General features: G+C 43.5%; 1 protein-coding gene across 1 annotated transcript in view; it reads right to left on the bottom strand.

Moving 5' to 3' along the window:
- The window catches only part of LOC115149123 (unconventional myosin-XVIIIa-like), a 105,605-nt gene that overhangs the window by 25,730 nt on the left and 66,926 nt on the right, over positions 1-12,949 (bottom strand). Inside the window, exons 20-30 of the mRNA XM_029691660.1 lie at positions 12,571-12,699; positions 7,559-7,702; positions 7,166-7,255; positions 6,745-6,864; positions 6,467-6,581; positions 4,491-4,618; positions 4,224-4,378; positions 3,092-3,215; positions 2,758-2,958; positions 2,542-2,652; positions 1,902-2,006 (exon numbers count right to left, since the gene is read on the bottom strand). Of these exons, the coding sequence (XP_029547520.1) occupies positions 1,902-2,006; positions 2,542-2,652; positions 2,758-2,958; positions 3,092-3,215; positions 4,224-4,378; positions 4,491-4,618; positions 6,467-6,581; positions 6,745-6,864; positions 7,166-7,255; positions 7,559-7,702; positions 12,571-12,699 (1,422 nt within the window). The remainder of the gene's footprint in view (positions 1-1,901; positions 2,007-2,541; positions 2,653-2,757; positions 2,959-3,091; positions 3,216-4,223; positions 4,379-4,490; positions 4,619-6,466; positions 6,582-6,744; positions 6,865-7,165; positions 7,256-7,558; positions 7,703-12,570; positions 12,700-12,949) is intronic.

The raw sequence follows: 12,949 nt of genomic DNA, 5'->3' as shown, positions 1-12,949 counted from the left end.
CTTGGTGCATTGGTACCGCTTGCCATGCAGTAGCAGAGAGCACAGTCTGGGCCTTCCTCTGACACCGCCTGGTATAGAGGTCCTGGATGGCAGGAAGCTTGGCCCTCTTCACGACTCTCATGGTTTATTTGGACCATAATTGTTTGTTGGTGAGGTGGACACCAAGCTTTCAACCTGCTCCACTGCAGCCCCGTCGATGGGAATGGGGCGGGCTCGGTCTGCCTTTTGTGGCAGGGTAGACATTTTGTTGATCCTTGATGTTCAGTTGTAGAAGCAACTCACCCCTTTAATTATTACTAGTAATACATTTGTTTCAGAAAAACAAAGCATGCTCATCTGTTTATTTTGTATGTTTTTGGTGTAATTATGGTGAAAAAATATTTTTGGTTGGTAAAACAAATCTGAGTTTTGGACCAAAAAGTTAATTTCCCACCTTGAGCGTGATCACACAGTCATCCGGAACAGCATCTCACGCATAGTTCAGTGTTGCTTCGTTCGAAGTGAGCATAGAAGGCATTTAGCTCGTCTGGTAGACTCGTGTCACTGGGCACTCATGGCTGGGTTTCCCTTTGTAATCCCTGTCACATGCGACGAGCATCAGATCCAGTGTAGTAGGTTTTGATCTTAGTCCTGTATTGATGCTTTGCCTGCTTGATGGTTCGTTGGAGGACGTAGTGCGATTTCTTATAAGCATCCAGGTTAGTGTCCTACTCCTTGAAAGCGACAGCTCTATCTTTTAGCTCAGTGCAGATGTTGCCTGTAATCCATGGCTTCTGGTTGGGATATGTACATACGGTCACTGTGGGGACGAAGTCGTCGACGCACTTATTGATGAAGCCGGTGACTGATGTGGTAAAATCCTCAATGCTATCGGATGAATCCTGGAACATATTCCAGTCTGTGCTAGCAAAACAGTCCTGTAGCTTAGCATCTGCTTCATCGAACCACTTCCAAATTGAGCGCGTCACTGGTACTTCCTGTTTAAGTTTATGCTTGTAAGCAGGAATCATGAGGATAGTTATAGTCATATTTGCCAAATAGAGGGTAAGGGAGAGCTTTGCATGCATTTCTGTGTGTGGAGTAAAGGTGGTCTAGAGTTTTTTTCCCCTGTAGTTGCACAGGTGGCAAGCTTGTAGAAATTAGGTAAAATAGATGTCAGCTTCCCTGCATTAAAGTCCCCAGCCACTATAAGCCTTGTATAGGTGTCCTTAGCGCAAGCATCCGTTTGTGGTGGTAAGTAGACAGCGAATAAAAATAGATGAAAACTCTCTTGGTAAATAGTATGGTCTACAGCTTATCATGAGTTATTCTAACTCAGGCGAGCAGAACCTGGAGACTTCCTTAATATTAGAGATTGCGCACCAGCTGTTGTTAACAAAGACACACACACCCGCCCCTAAGTTGACGAAACTCTGCTGTTCTGTTCTGCCAATGCATTGAAAAACCAGCTAGATCTATATTAACCATGTCCTCGTTCAGCCACGACTCCGTGAAGCATAGGATATTACAGTTCTTCAGGTCCCGTTGATAGGATAGTTTAGAACGGATCTCGTCCAGTTTGTTCTCCAGTGATTGCACATTCGCCAATAGAACAGAGGGTAGAGGCGATTTATTTACTCACCTCCGTAGTTTTGTCAGGCTGCCCCCAAGTCAGCCTCTATATCACCGTATTTTCCTCTTCCGAGTATCGGAGATTAGGACCTGGTCCCAGTGAGTCATTGAAATAAAATTCTTCATCCAAAATCAAGGTTAGTGATTGCTGTTCTGATGTCCAGAAGCTCTTTTCGGTCATAGGAAACGATGGGGGAAACATTATATCCATCCCATGTGACAACATTTATACAACATTTGAACCCATGTGTGATGCACACACACACACACAGTGGTCAGTGACAGTGTACCTGGTCCTGGGCAGACAGTAGCTTGGCCTCCAGCTCTCTCCTCTCACGCAGGACTTTCTGCTTGTCATCATACTCCTCCTCCAGCTGTACCTCCATCTGCTTCAGCTGTAGGATGGACAGACCGACAAGATAAGACAGGAGGAAGGTCAGTAGACTCAGGACAGGAACTACACATTCATTGGGACAGGCTGACAGATGACCATCACTGCAGTGTCACCCACCAACATCTACCACACCACATGTTGTCCTCATAGGTCTAAAGTCAGAGGGCCAGATCAATGTCATACTACATGTGGCACTATATGTTGGACTGTCAATGTGAAATGACTGTGTAGAAGAATTCCCTGCAAATGTGTCATAGATGTATGTAGTCAAAACGTTCCAAACAACATGTCAAGTAGACAGCCATTACCAGATCTGGTTGTCATGCCATGACTGAATTCAGTGTAGCGCAATTTGACACGATTGCCTACACATTTAATGTGTGTGTTTGTTGAAGTGCCAGTCAGAGCTGTTTGCTGTATACGTGACATGGGTTGGCATGTTGTTACTCAAAAGTGGTGAATTTATGCATAGGTGATAAAATCACAAATAGGCCTTGATGTGGAAAATACATCAGTCATATGTGCATCCCTCTTACCTTCTTACTGCAGGACTGCCTGATCTCCTCCACCTCCTCATCCTTGGCATCGATGTCTTTAGAGTGGGTCTGCCGCAGACTCACCATCCCCATCTCCAGACGCAGCTTGGCCTGAAGCGCGCACACGCACACACACACACACACACACAAATAGACAGTTCTAGACTGGCAACTCCTATATGGGCTCTGTATTCTTCACCTATTCACCTCCTTCACCTGCTCCAGCATCTGGATGGTCCCGGCCTGTTCATCCAGCTCCTCCTCCTGGTCTTTGACCTTGGCTTCCAGGTCGCGGAGCATCTTCTTGGTCTTGGACAGCGATGCCTCATCCTTGGACTCCTGGGATGACAGGTCCTTTAGCTCCGCCGCCAGATGCTCCACCTTCAGCTGGATGGCACAGAGCTCCATGTCCTTGTCCTGCAGGCAGGGGGCAGCACAGAGACATGGACACTCAGAGGACTCTTGGACTAGGCCAGACATTCAGAGGACATAACTCCCCAGGGGAACAATTACATTATGATCTGTCATCTGTGTCCAGGTTATACTGTACCTGCAGCTGCTGGCACAGACTGAACCGCTCCCCTGTCATCATGTCCCTCTCCCGGCCCAGCTTCTCTCTCTGTGTCCTCTCTCTCAGCACTTCATCCTGGGCCTGGCTCTGCTCCAAGTCAAACCTGCAACACACACACACACACACACACACACACACACGTTACACTACTGACAGGCCTTCATACAGACCAGGCCTTCATACAGACCAGGCCTTCATACAGACCAGGCCTTCATACAGACCTCTCCTTCACTCTCCACTGAGTTTGGTCTTACAGAAAATGTATAAATATTACAGATCATTTTCATCCAATAGATTGTTGGACGCTATGAATGAAGTAGAAGATTTAATGATGCAAGCAACAACACTTTCAGTCTAAGAAAATATTTAAGCAGGCCCATTTGTTGAGTTAAATCATTTAGAAGTCAATTCACTGCGATAAGAGGAAGCATTTCACCTCCTCTCATCCCACTGAAGACTATTACTAACAGTACAGCCTCCATTCTAGACTCATTATAAGCACTCAGCTTTAAAATGTTAACAGTTAGCTGTTAATTTACAAACGCATTCTAATCATGACCATAATGTTCTATTCAAATGTCTGGGGCAGCCACACTTAGGAGTGTTCAACTGCACTGTGAAGTGTTCTGAACTGTCAGCTCCTTAATTCTCTCTTTTCTTCTCTAAGAGAAGCGGTCCACGGCTTTGCACAGCTGAAAATGATTACTCCCACAAAGCATCTTCAATTAGCCCCAAGGGAGAGATCACATTCTGCCACAGCACAAACCTCTCAAGTGCTAAAAGTCTGACTCATTTTCTCAGCTAATGCAATTACACCGATTACAGCCCATCTCTATTCTCTGTTCAAATGAAAAAATAGTTATTAGTTTCCTGGATAGGTCAGCTCGTGTACGTGAGGACGTTTCAGGAGACAAAAGAAGCAGGTTCCTCACTTTTCACTATTTTGGGATGGTAAGGCATCTAGTGCTGTATGTGTCCAAATTGAGGTTCCTTAGAAAAACATTTCTATAGTCATTATTCTTAAACCAGAGCTGTTGAATGACGGCTTTGCTCTTGTGTATTAGTGTGTGTGCGTGCGTGCCTGCAAATGTGAGTGGGTGCGTGTACATACTTCCTCTGTTTCTTCTCCAGGTCGTGGTTGCGGCTCTGCTGGCCCTCCAGGTGCAGCTTGGTGTCCTGCAGCTCAGCCGTCAGTCTGCTACACTTCTTCTTCAGCTGCTGCACAGAGCGCTGCACTTCATCGTTGTCAGCCTGCAGGTCAGTCAGCTACACACACACAGTAAGTATGAATGTTATGATGCATATGAACATAACTCCAGTGAATATGTGCACCAGAGTAATACATAAGGCCAGAATGAGTATAACACCCAGGACATACCTTCCTCTCCAGAGGTCTTTTACTCTGCTGCTCAGTCTCTAGCATGTCTTCAAACTCCTGCTGCAATCTCTTCTTGGTGAACTCAGTCTCCCGGATGGCTCGGTCGTACTTCAGACGCCACTCTCCTCCTGTGGGACAGACCAGTGACAGTACATAGGGTCAGGGAGTGACCGAGACAGACCATGTGACATTTGGAGTGACCGATCCTCTGATGCTGGACTGGCTGACTGAACAAGGCTTAATGCAGCTGAGGATCATTAGAATATAGAAAGAGCTGCTGTGTGTCTCACATACACATGTTTCCAATAACAGACAAACTTTTATTCTACCAAACTCTTCATCATGACTTGACAATACAAATGGAAAAAGCTTCAAGGGAACAAGAATATCCCTCAAGATATCGTCTCTAAGTAAGATGACATTCAAAGTTCAACAACTACCAGTAGATACACTTCAAAACTGACCAGACACCATTGAAACAGACTATAGAATCTGTAAGGGTTTAGTAGAGACGCAGAACCTAATATGGCATATAGAGCTCTACCTGGGCCCACAGCAGTGGCTGTCAGAGCCTATCTACACTAGAGCAGTGGAGACTAGAAGAGTAGCCAGGTTCATTTATCAAAATCGCATTATGACCATTGGTGTTTTTTCAGAGGCAAACAGACACAGCTTAGAAAGTGGCCCATGGTATTTATGAAGGGTGTTGTGTGACTCATCACTAGTACAATATCTGAGACTACATACAGTAGGATAATTGGGTTAAAAGTTGCATAATGACATGTTGTCCATGAATTTGCCCATCTATGGATTACAGGTGTGGGATTAAAATGTTTGAGAGGCTCTCCATCCCCCTTCACACAGGAACACTGTAACAGACATGTGCATATTTAAAGAATAATGACAGCTTCCAGGAGCCACCGGCTTTGATCCACAAGATTATTTTATTCTTGAGGATGTAGGGGCTGGGTACTCGAGGGCCTTGATTTAGGGGCAGAGAGACTCAAGGACAATACACTCACAGCATGACGCCGCGCTAACTGCAGAAGGAGATCAGAGACAAAGAGCGAGAGAGGACTAAGGCCTGACAGTGGGCATTTTAAATCGCACACCTGTAAATCCATAGAAGATGGGCCAATTCATTGACAACATGTCATTATGCAACTTTTGACCCAATTATCCTACTGTATGTAATCTCAGATATTGTACTAGTGATGAGTCACAACACCCTTCATAAATACCATGGGCCACTTTCTAAGCTGTCTGTTTGCCTCTGAAAAAACACCAATGATCATAATGCAATTTACAACCTAACCTTTACTATGTAATACATGGGTATCCTCTTTTACAAGTAGTTAAATGCATTAAATATGCTCTCTCTATTTCTCTCTTTCTTTCTTTCTTTCTTTCTTTCTCTCGGAGGACCTGAGCCCTAGGACTACCTGGCATGATGACTCCTTGCTGTCCCCAGTCCACCTGGCCATGCTGCTGCTCCAGTTTCAACTGTTCTGCCTGCGGCTACGGAACCCTGACCTGTTCACCGGACGTGCTTGTTGCACCCTCGACAATTACTATGATTATTATTATTTGACCATGCTGGTCATTTACGAACATTTTAACATCTTGACTATGTTCTGTTATAATATCCACCCGGCACAGCCAGAAGAGGACTGGCCACCCCTCATAGCCTGGTTCCTCTCTAGGTTTCTTCCTAGGTTTTTGGCCTTTCTCAGGAGTTTTTCCTAGGGAGTTTTTCCCAGCCACCGTGCTTCTTTCACATGCATTGCTTGCTGTTTGGGGTTTTAGGCTGGGTTTCTGTACAGCACTTTGAGATTTCAGCTGATGTACGAAGGGCTATATAAATAAATTTGATTTGATTTGATTTGATTACCTTTCCCCCAACAATAATTACAACCGAATATTTGCCATGCATACAGTGGGTTTTGTGTGGATAGTCTATAGGTATCAGAACTCACCTGAATCGTCATCATCGTCCACGTCCTCGTTGAGCTCTGCTGTTCTGATGAGACGAGCCTCCATCACCTCCATCTCCATACACTCCATCTGCTTCTTCATCAAGTCAAACATAGCCTAAAGTAGACAGAATATTCAATATTCCCGCTACGAAATATTATGTCCATGCTCCATCTTACATGTCCTATTACTTAGGCTCACTGACAACCAAAATGAACTAGTCAACAGTAGTGTAAGTACAGCTACTCAAGAGTGAGTGAGTGCATGTGTCTGTCTGTACCTGCAGGTCCTTCATGTCTTTCTCCAGTTTCAGTCTCTCAGACGTCTCGGTCTCCAGCAGCTGGGAAGCCGACTCTCCAGCGTTCCTCTCGTCTGCAAGCTCTGCTGACAACTCTGAGATCTGGAGGAACACACAGCAGTCAATGTGTATGCCCCATGGCCCGGCCTATCTTCAGTCACAGCAGCAATTGACAAACTCACCATCAAAAGGCTTCCTATGAAGCCTGAGAGTGATATCCTCAGACGACTTTTCTTATCACAGACGGAGTCAAACAATGAACAACGATGGACTGTTTGAGTTGATAACCTGACACAGCTTCTGGTGAATAAAGCCAGTATGACTGAACTACTGTTTACCACCTCTGCAGCAAACACTCTTTTCCAGAATGCAGTGCATAGAAGAAAGGCCCCAGGAGACTCACCCTGCTCTCCAGTTGATCACTGTTCAATCTCACTTCGTTTCTCTCTTTCTCCGTCTTCTCCAGCTTTCCCTTCAGATGCTGGATCTCCTCCTGGAAGAGAACATACAGTAAAAGGAAAATTATAAGAAAATTATAAGAATCGGAAAGAGATTGTAGAAACAGCCGAGGTAGCCATGTTGGAATCCTATGCAACACTAAGGAGATATTTGCCACTCCCAGCTGACATCATACGGCAATTCTGGAGAGTCGACTCATGGTTGTGGGTAAGCAAACACACATTTTCAAAAATGCAAACCCTTACTTTAGTCATGAGGAGCAGATTTGCAGTGGGTGTGAGGTTGGATGGCTAAGCAGTCAGACATGTCCAGTACAGACAGAGACAGGGATACTCACGTCTTTTCCTCTGATCTGTTCCTCTGTGAGCTGCGCCTCAATGAGGGGCCGTACAGTTGTAAACAGCTTCCACCAGGCCCAGCCCTTCACGCCTTTGTTCTTCGTGATGTTCTTCTGGATGCAGCGGATGGCCAGGTCATGGGTCTGCCCAGCACACAGAGAGAAAGAGTGGGTGTGACTGTTCTGGACTGTACTGTATGGGCTGAGAGTGTAAGCATAGTGCAGTGCAGAGGTTCAGTGCAGCAGAGCCATCTCTACTAGGCCTACAGAGTACAGAAATAGTCTGTGTGTTGAGTGGATCTCTGGTACTAACTACAGAGAAATAATATCTCATCAGATTACTATTATCAGTCTAAACTCCACTGTGGTCTACTCTAGTTCTCGCTAAACCCCACATGTACTTTTACCAGTCAAAAGTTTGGACACGCCTACTCATTCAAGGGTTTTTCTTTATTTTTACTATTTTCTAGAATGTATAATAATAATAGTGAAGACATCAAAACTATGAAATAACACATATGGACTCATGTAGTAACCAAAAAAAAATAAAAAATGTAAAAAAAAAAGTGTTAAATAACTCAAATATATTTCATATGAGATTCTTCAAAGTAGCCACCCTTTGGCTTGATGACAGCTTTGACACTCTTAGCATTCTCTCAACCAGCTTCACCTGGAATGCTTTTCCAACAGTCTGGAGTTCCCACTTATGCTGAGCACTTGTTGGCTGCTTTTCCTTCACTCTGTGGTCCAACTAAACCCAAACCATCTCAATTGGGTTGGGTCAGGTGATTGTGGCGGCCAGCTTATCTGACGCAGCACTCCATCACTCTCCTTCTTGGTCAAATAGACCTTACACAGCCTGGAGGTGTGTTTTGGGTCATTTTCCTGTTGAAAAACAAAATGATAGTCCCACTAAGCCCAAACCAGATGGGATGGCGTATCGCTGCAGAATGCTGTGGTAGCCATGTTGAATTCAAGTGTGCCTTGAATTCTAAACAAAATGCGACAGTGTCACCAGCAAAGCACCATCACACCAAAACACCTCCTCCTCCATGCTTCACAGCGGGAACCACACATGCGGAGATCATCCGTTCACCTGCTCTGCGTCTCACAAAAGACACGGTGGCAACCACAAATCTCTAATTTGGACTCATCAGACCAAAGGACAAATTTCCACTGGTCTAATGTCCATTGCTCGTGTTTCTTGGCCCAAACAAGACTTCTTATTGGTGTCCTTCAGTAGTGGCTTCTTTGCAGCAATCGCAGCAATCGACCATGAAGGAAGTCTCCTCTGAACAGTTGATGTTGATGTGTCTGTTACTTGGACTCTGTGAAGCATTTATTTGGGCTGTAATCTGAGGTGCAGTTAACTCTAACGAACTTATCCTCTGCAGCAGAGGTAACTCTGGGTCTTCCTTTCCTGTGGCAGTCCTCATGAGAACCAGTTTCATCATAGTGCTTGGTGGTTTTTGCGACTGCACTTGAAGACACTTTCAAATTTCTTGAAATTTTACGGATTGACTGACCTTCATGTCTTAAAGTAATGATGGATTGTCGTTTCTTTTGCACATTTGCGCTGTTCTTGCAATAATATGGACTTGGTCTTTTACCAAATAGGACTATCTTCTGTATACCACCCCTACCTTGTCAAAACACAACTGATTGGCTGGAACCCATTAAGAAAAGAAATTCCACAAATTAACTTAACAAGTCACACCTGTTAATTGAAATGCATTCCAGGTGACTACCTCATGAAGCTGGTTGAGAGAATGCCAAGTGTCTGCAAAGTTGTCATCAAGGCAAAGGGTGGCTACTTTGAAGAATCTTAAATATAAAATATATTTTGATTTGTTTAAAAGTTTTTGGTTACTACATGATTCCAAATGTGTAATTTCATGGTGTTGATGGTTTCACTATTATTCTACAATGTAGAAAATAGTAAAAATAAAGAAAAACCCTGGAATGAGTAGGTCTGTCCAAACTTTTGACTGGTACTGTATATTGAATAGTGCAATTTCTGATCTTGAGAAACCCTAGACCTATTAGCCTCCATGTTATTGACATACAGATTTTATGGAATCCCATATTGTTTTGCAGCATCGACTAACCAACCAGGCCTCGTCAGTCAGCCTTCTCTGGAGGGTTGCTACAACAGAGCATGTCCCAAGGCTGGAAGCTCTTTTGATTAATTAAATCAATACATCTTGGCAGCCGATAACAAGTGTTTACACGATTTCCATGCGGCTTGTGCCAGAGCATCTCTAGTAGTGGCAGACTATGGTAAAACACAATTAGAGAAACACAATATTCTCAGCATTCCCCACCGAAGGCAGCTTCTATGGCCAATTAGGATTTGTCATACCATGAAAGCCGAAACACAATGCTACATTCAGCAAATCTGAGACAGACACATTCAACAGGACTAATTTGTGATGTTTAGACCATAATGAATAAGGCAAACAGAAGATTAGGCCACTTGCAAGACGAGAATAAACAGAAGGCTATTCATATTGACAGGGTCTGTCTGTCTCTACTGTACGTCAGTCTGGAGAGAGGATGTGAATACTGGGCCAAGATTCAGACAATCATCTAGGGCTAGATGTTATTTTGAGGGTAATAACTTTGGTTTGCTGAGTCTTTCTCCTTGCCCGAGGTGTGGGTGTGCCTGTGTGTGAGTGTGTGTGTGTGGTGTGCATGCATGCGTGCGCTGTGCGTGTGAAGACTGAGCGCTACTTGACTGCGTAGGAGAAGCACCAGCACACGCCACCTGCTTCCACTCAGCACCGTGCTCCCAGACTTAAAACAAGAGCTTAATTAAGAAGCCCATCGGCTGCTCTGTTCAATTCCCCCCCGGCTCCCAAAGGTATACGTCAGGAAAGAAAACACAGCGGAGCATGGGGCTGTGTGCGTTTCAAAAGAAAACATCCTGTTTTCCATATGCCCCCTCCACTACGAGGGAGAGGGGAGAAAGAGAGAAGCATACACGTTCAAAGAGAAACTGTTGCTTCTCAAACGGATGATATGTACTGTATTTGTAATGAAGTCACGCTGGGACGACTTCAAAAAGCTCTGAAAGCCATGATTAATCAATCAACAGTTACAAGACATTCTATGGCATAAACCACCATGTTTCTAAGTATATTTTCCAGCCTGACTTTTCTGTTTGAACTACAATCATATGGATTCAGACGTGTGTGACTTGAGAAGTTGTGCTCATCTCCGTTGCTATAGAACACATTCCTAACATCCTCAGTGTATTTCATCTAACCATGGCACATATGTTAAGAACGGATACGTCATACAGTGAAAGTGGAATCATGGAAGCCTAATCAAATTTCATGAACGGGGAAGACGGAGTGAAAGCACTAGTGGGTTTTACTATACAATCATTATTATAAGACAGGCCTCTGGATAGAGACACACTTAGTTAATCTTCCTGCTGGAGAGGGAGGGAGAAGGGAGGGAGGGTGAGAGAACTCGACACAGTAATATACCACTTCACCGCATTCCTCCAATTACACTGGTCCAGGGCTGGTGCATTTGGAATAACTACTTTTTTACCTACTGCATATATTTGCCATTCAGGTGATTTTCAGGGCAGACAGAGAAATGCACATGGCCTGGTCTATCATCATTATCACACTGACTAGAGGTTTTCAATGAAAACCTCATTGTTTTATAGGTAATCTAGGTCTATGACTTTATTATGTAACAGACAAACTGTACATCATCTAAAAAAGTAATAGAACATTCAAATTGGGTCAAAAACCTGATATTTCCAGTGAACAGCAGGGTTGGCTCAATTTGAATTGAAGGCAGTCAAGTCAGGAAGTGATTTAAAATTCTGAAAATGTGAACTTTTTACATAAATAGCTTGTACTTTTCAGTTTGAAAAGTCATTGACAATAAATGCCCTTTTATTTTTGAATGGTCATTTTAGTTAACTTCCTGAATTGACAGCCTTCAATTCACATTGAGCCCAAACCTGGTGAACAATGAACCACTAAACCAAGAATTACTCAAACAAATAACTTTTTAGACTTCCATTTGTCCATTGGAATAGAAATAACTGTTGATACACTGAAATGAAGCAACCACTCTTAGCCAGATGAAATCAGAGAACCTTAGCCCTCATTCATAATTGAGTACTATATCTCACCACACAAAAACCTGAACTTTAGTTCAGAGACAAAGATTTTACAAGAAAAAATAAATTGAATCTTATCTTTCTATTGAGAAAACAGAGAAGGCATTCAGAACAAAAGTAGTCTAGCAGTCTTAATGGATTTAGTAATGCTACAGTTAGCCTTCCCACAGTTCCGCAGTGCGGATTTCCTGCCCTTTCCAAACGATTAAATAGCGCTCCTCCCCCTCAGCAGGCCTCAGCCTCTGAAATACATAAGAGAAAAGCATTGGGTTTTTCCCGGGTTCCTACTTCCACCACATTCCGATTACTCAAAAGCTGCTTATGTTGTAGACATTTTTTTATCACAACTCTTTAATAGATGCAGTGATAACAAAAATGGCTAAAGCAATAAACAAATTCCCCTGGACCTACTTCGGAAGATATTGCAGCGTATGTCCGTTTCTCAGAAAGCTTAAAGCCATATTAGATTAGTTAGAGTTAAATAGTCACGTTCAGGGTTGCAGATTTAATTACTGGGTACAGTGATATTTTTTAGCTCCGACCTCCAACAATGCAGAACAAAGTGAAATAAAAAACAAAAATAGGCAACCACATCTCTCAACAGACCACAATCACATTAAACTTCTTTTCTCTGTCTCAAAATTATTTATTTATGTAAATCATGGAAAATAAATTCTGGATTTCAAACTAGAAAATAGATTATGATCATGTTGGACAGTCACAGTCATCGCCTTGACATACAAAGTACATCTCTGTCTCCTTCCCTGTTTATACCTTTAAATCCTGACTTTCTTCTCTGACAGGTACACTCCAAGAAGTAGCAGCTAACTGGATGACCGTGAAGCCATGGTGTAGTCATGCCTACCTCCCTCTTCTTGAAGGCCTGTCTGGCCAGGTATCCACTGCAGGCTGCTTGGAACAGGGTGATATTCCGTCTGGTCTGCTCATCCCTCTGCTCCTCCAGTTTAGCCAAGGTCCCCGATCTGAAGAACAACTGGGGACGAAAGTACACACTTTTTAGTTCATCATCAAACAAAAGGGATATAGTCATGTTTGTTCAATTTCGCAGCGGATTCCAATCAACAATTTTGGCACATAATTGACCTCAAGAAAGTATCTGCCTTTTTAGCAACTACTGTACAAATAGATGATATTAACTGGAAAGCTGATAATCCATCCCTTGTAGTCTAAAGAAAAGGAGAGAAGGCAATCTATTGGGTGATGAAGTCGTTATCTCTGACAGT

This window comes from Salmo trutta, chromosome 15 (assembly GCF_901001165.1).
Source record: "Salmo trutta chromosome 15, fSalTru1.1, whole genome shotgun sequence".
Classification (NCBI taxonomy): Eukaryota; Metazoa; Chordata; class Actinopteri; order Salmoniformes; family Salmonidae; genus Salmo; species Salmo trutta.
The sequence above is the reverse complement of the archived record's forward strand: the minus strand, read 5'-3'. Positions and strand labels throughout refer to the sequence as shown.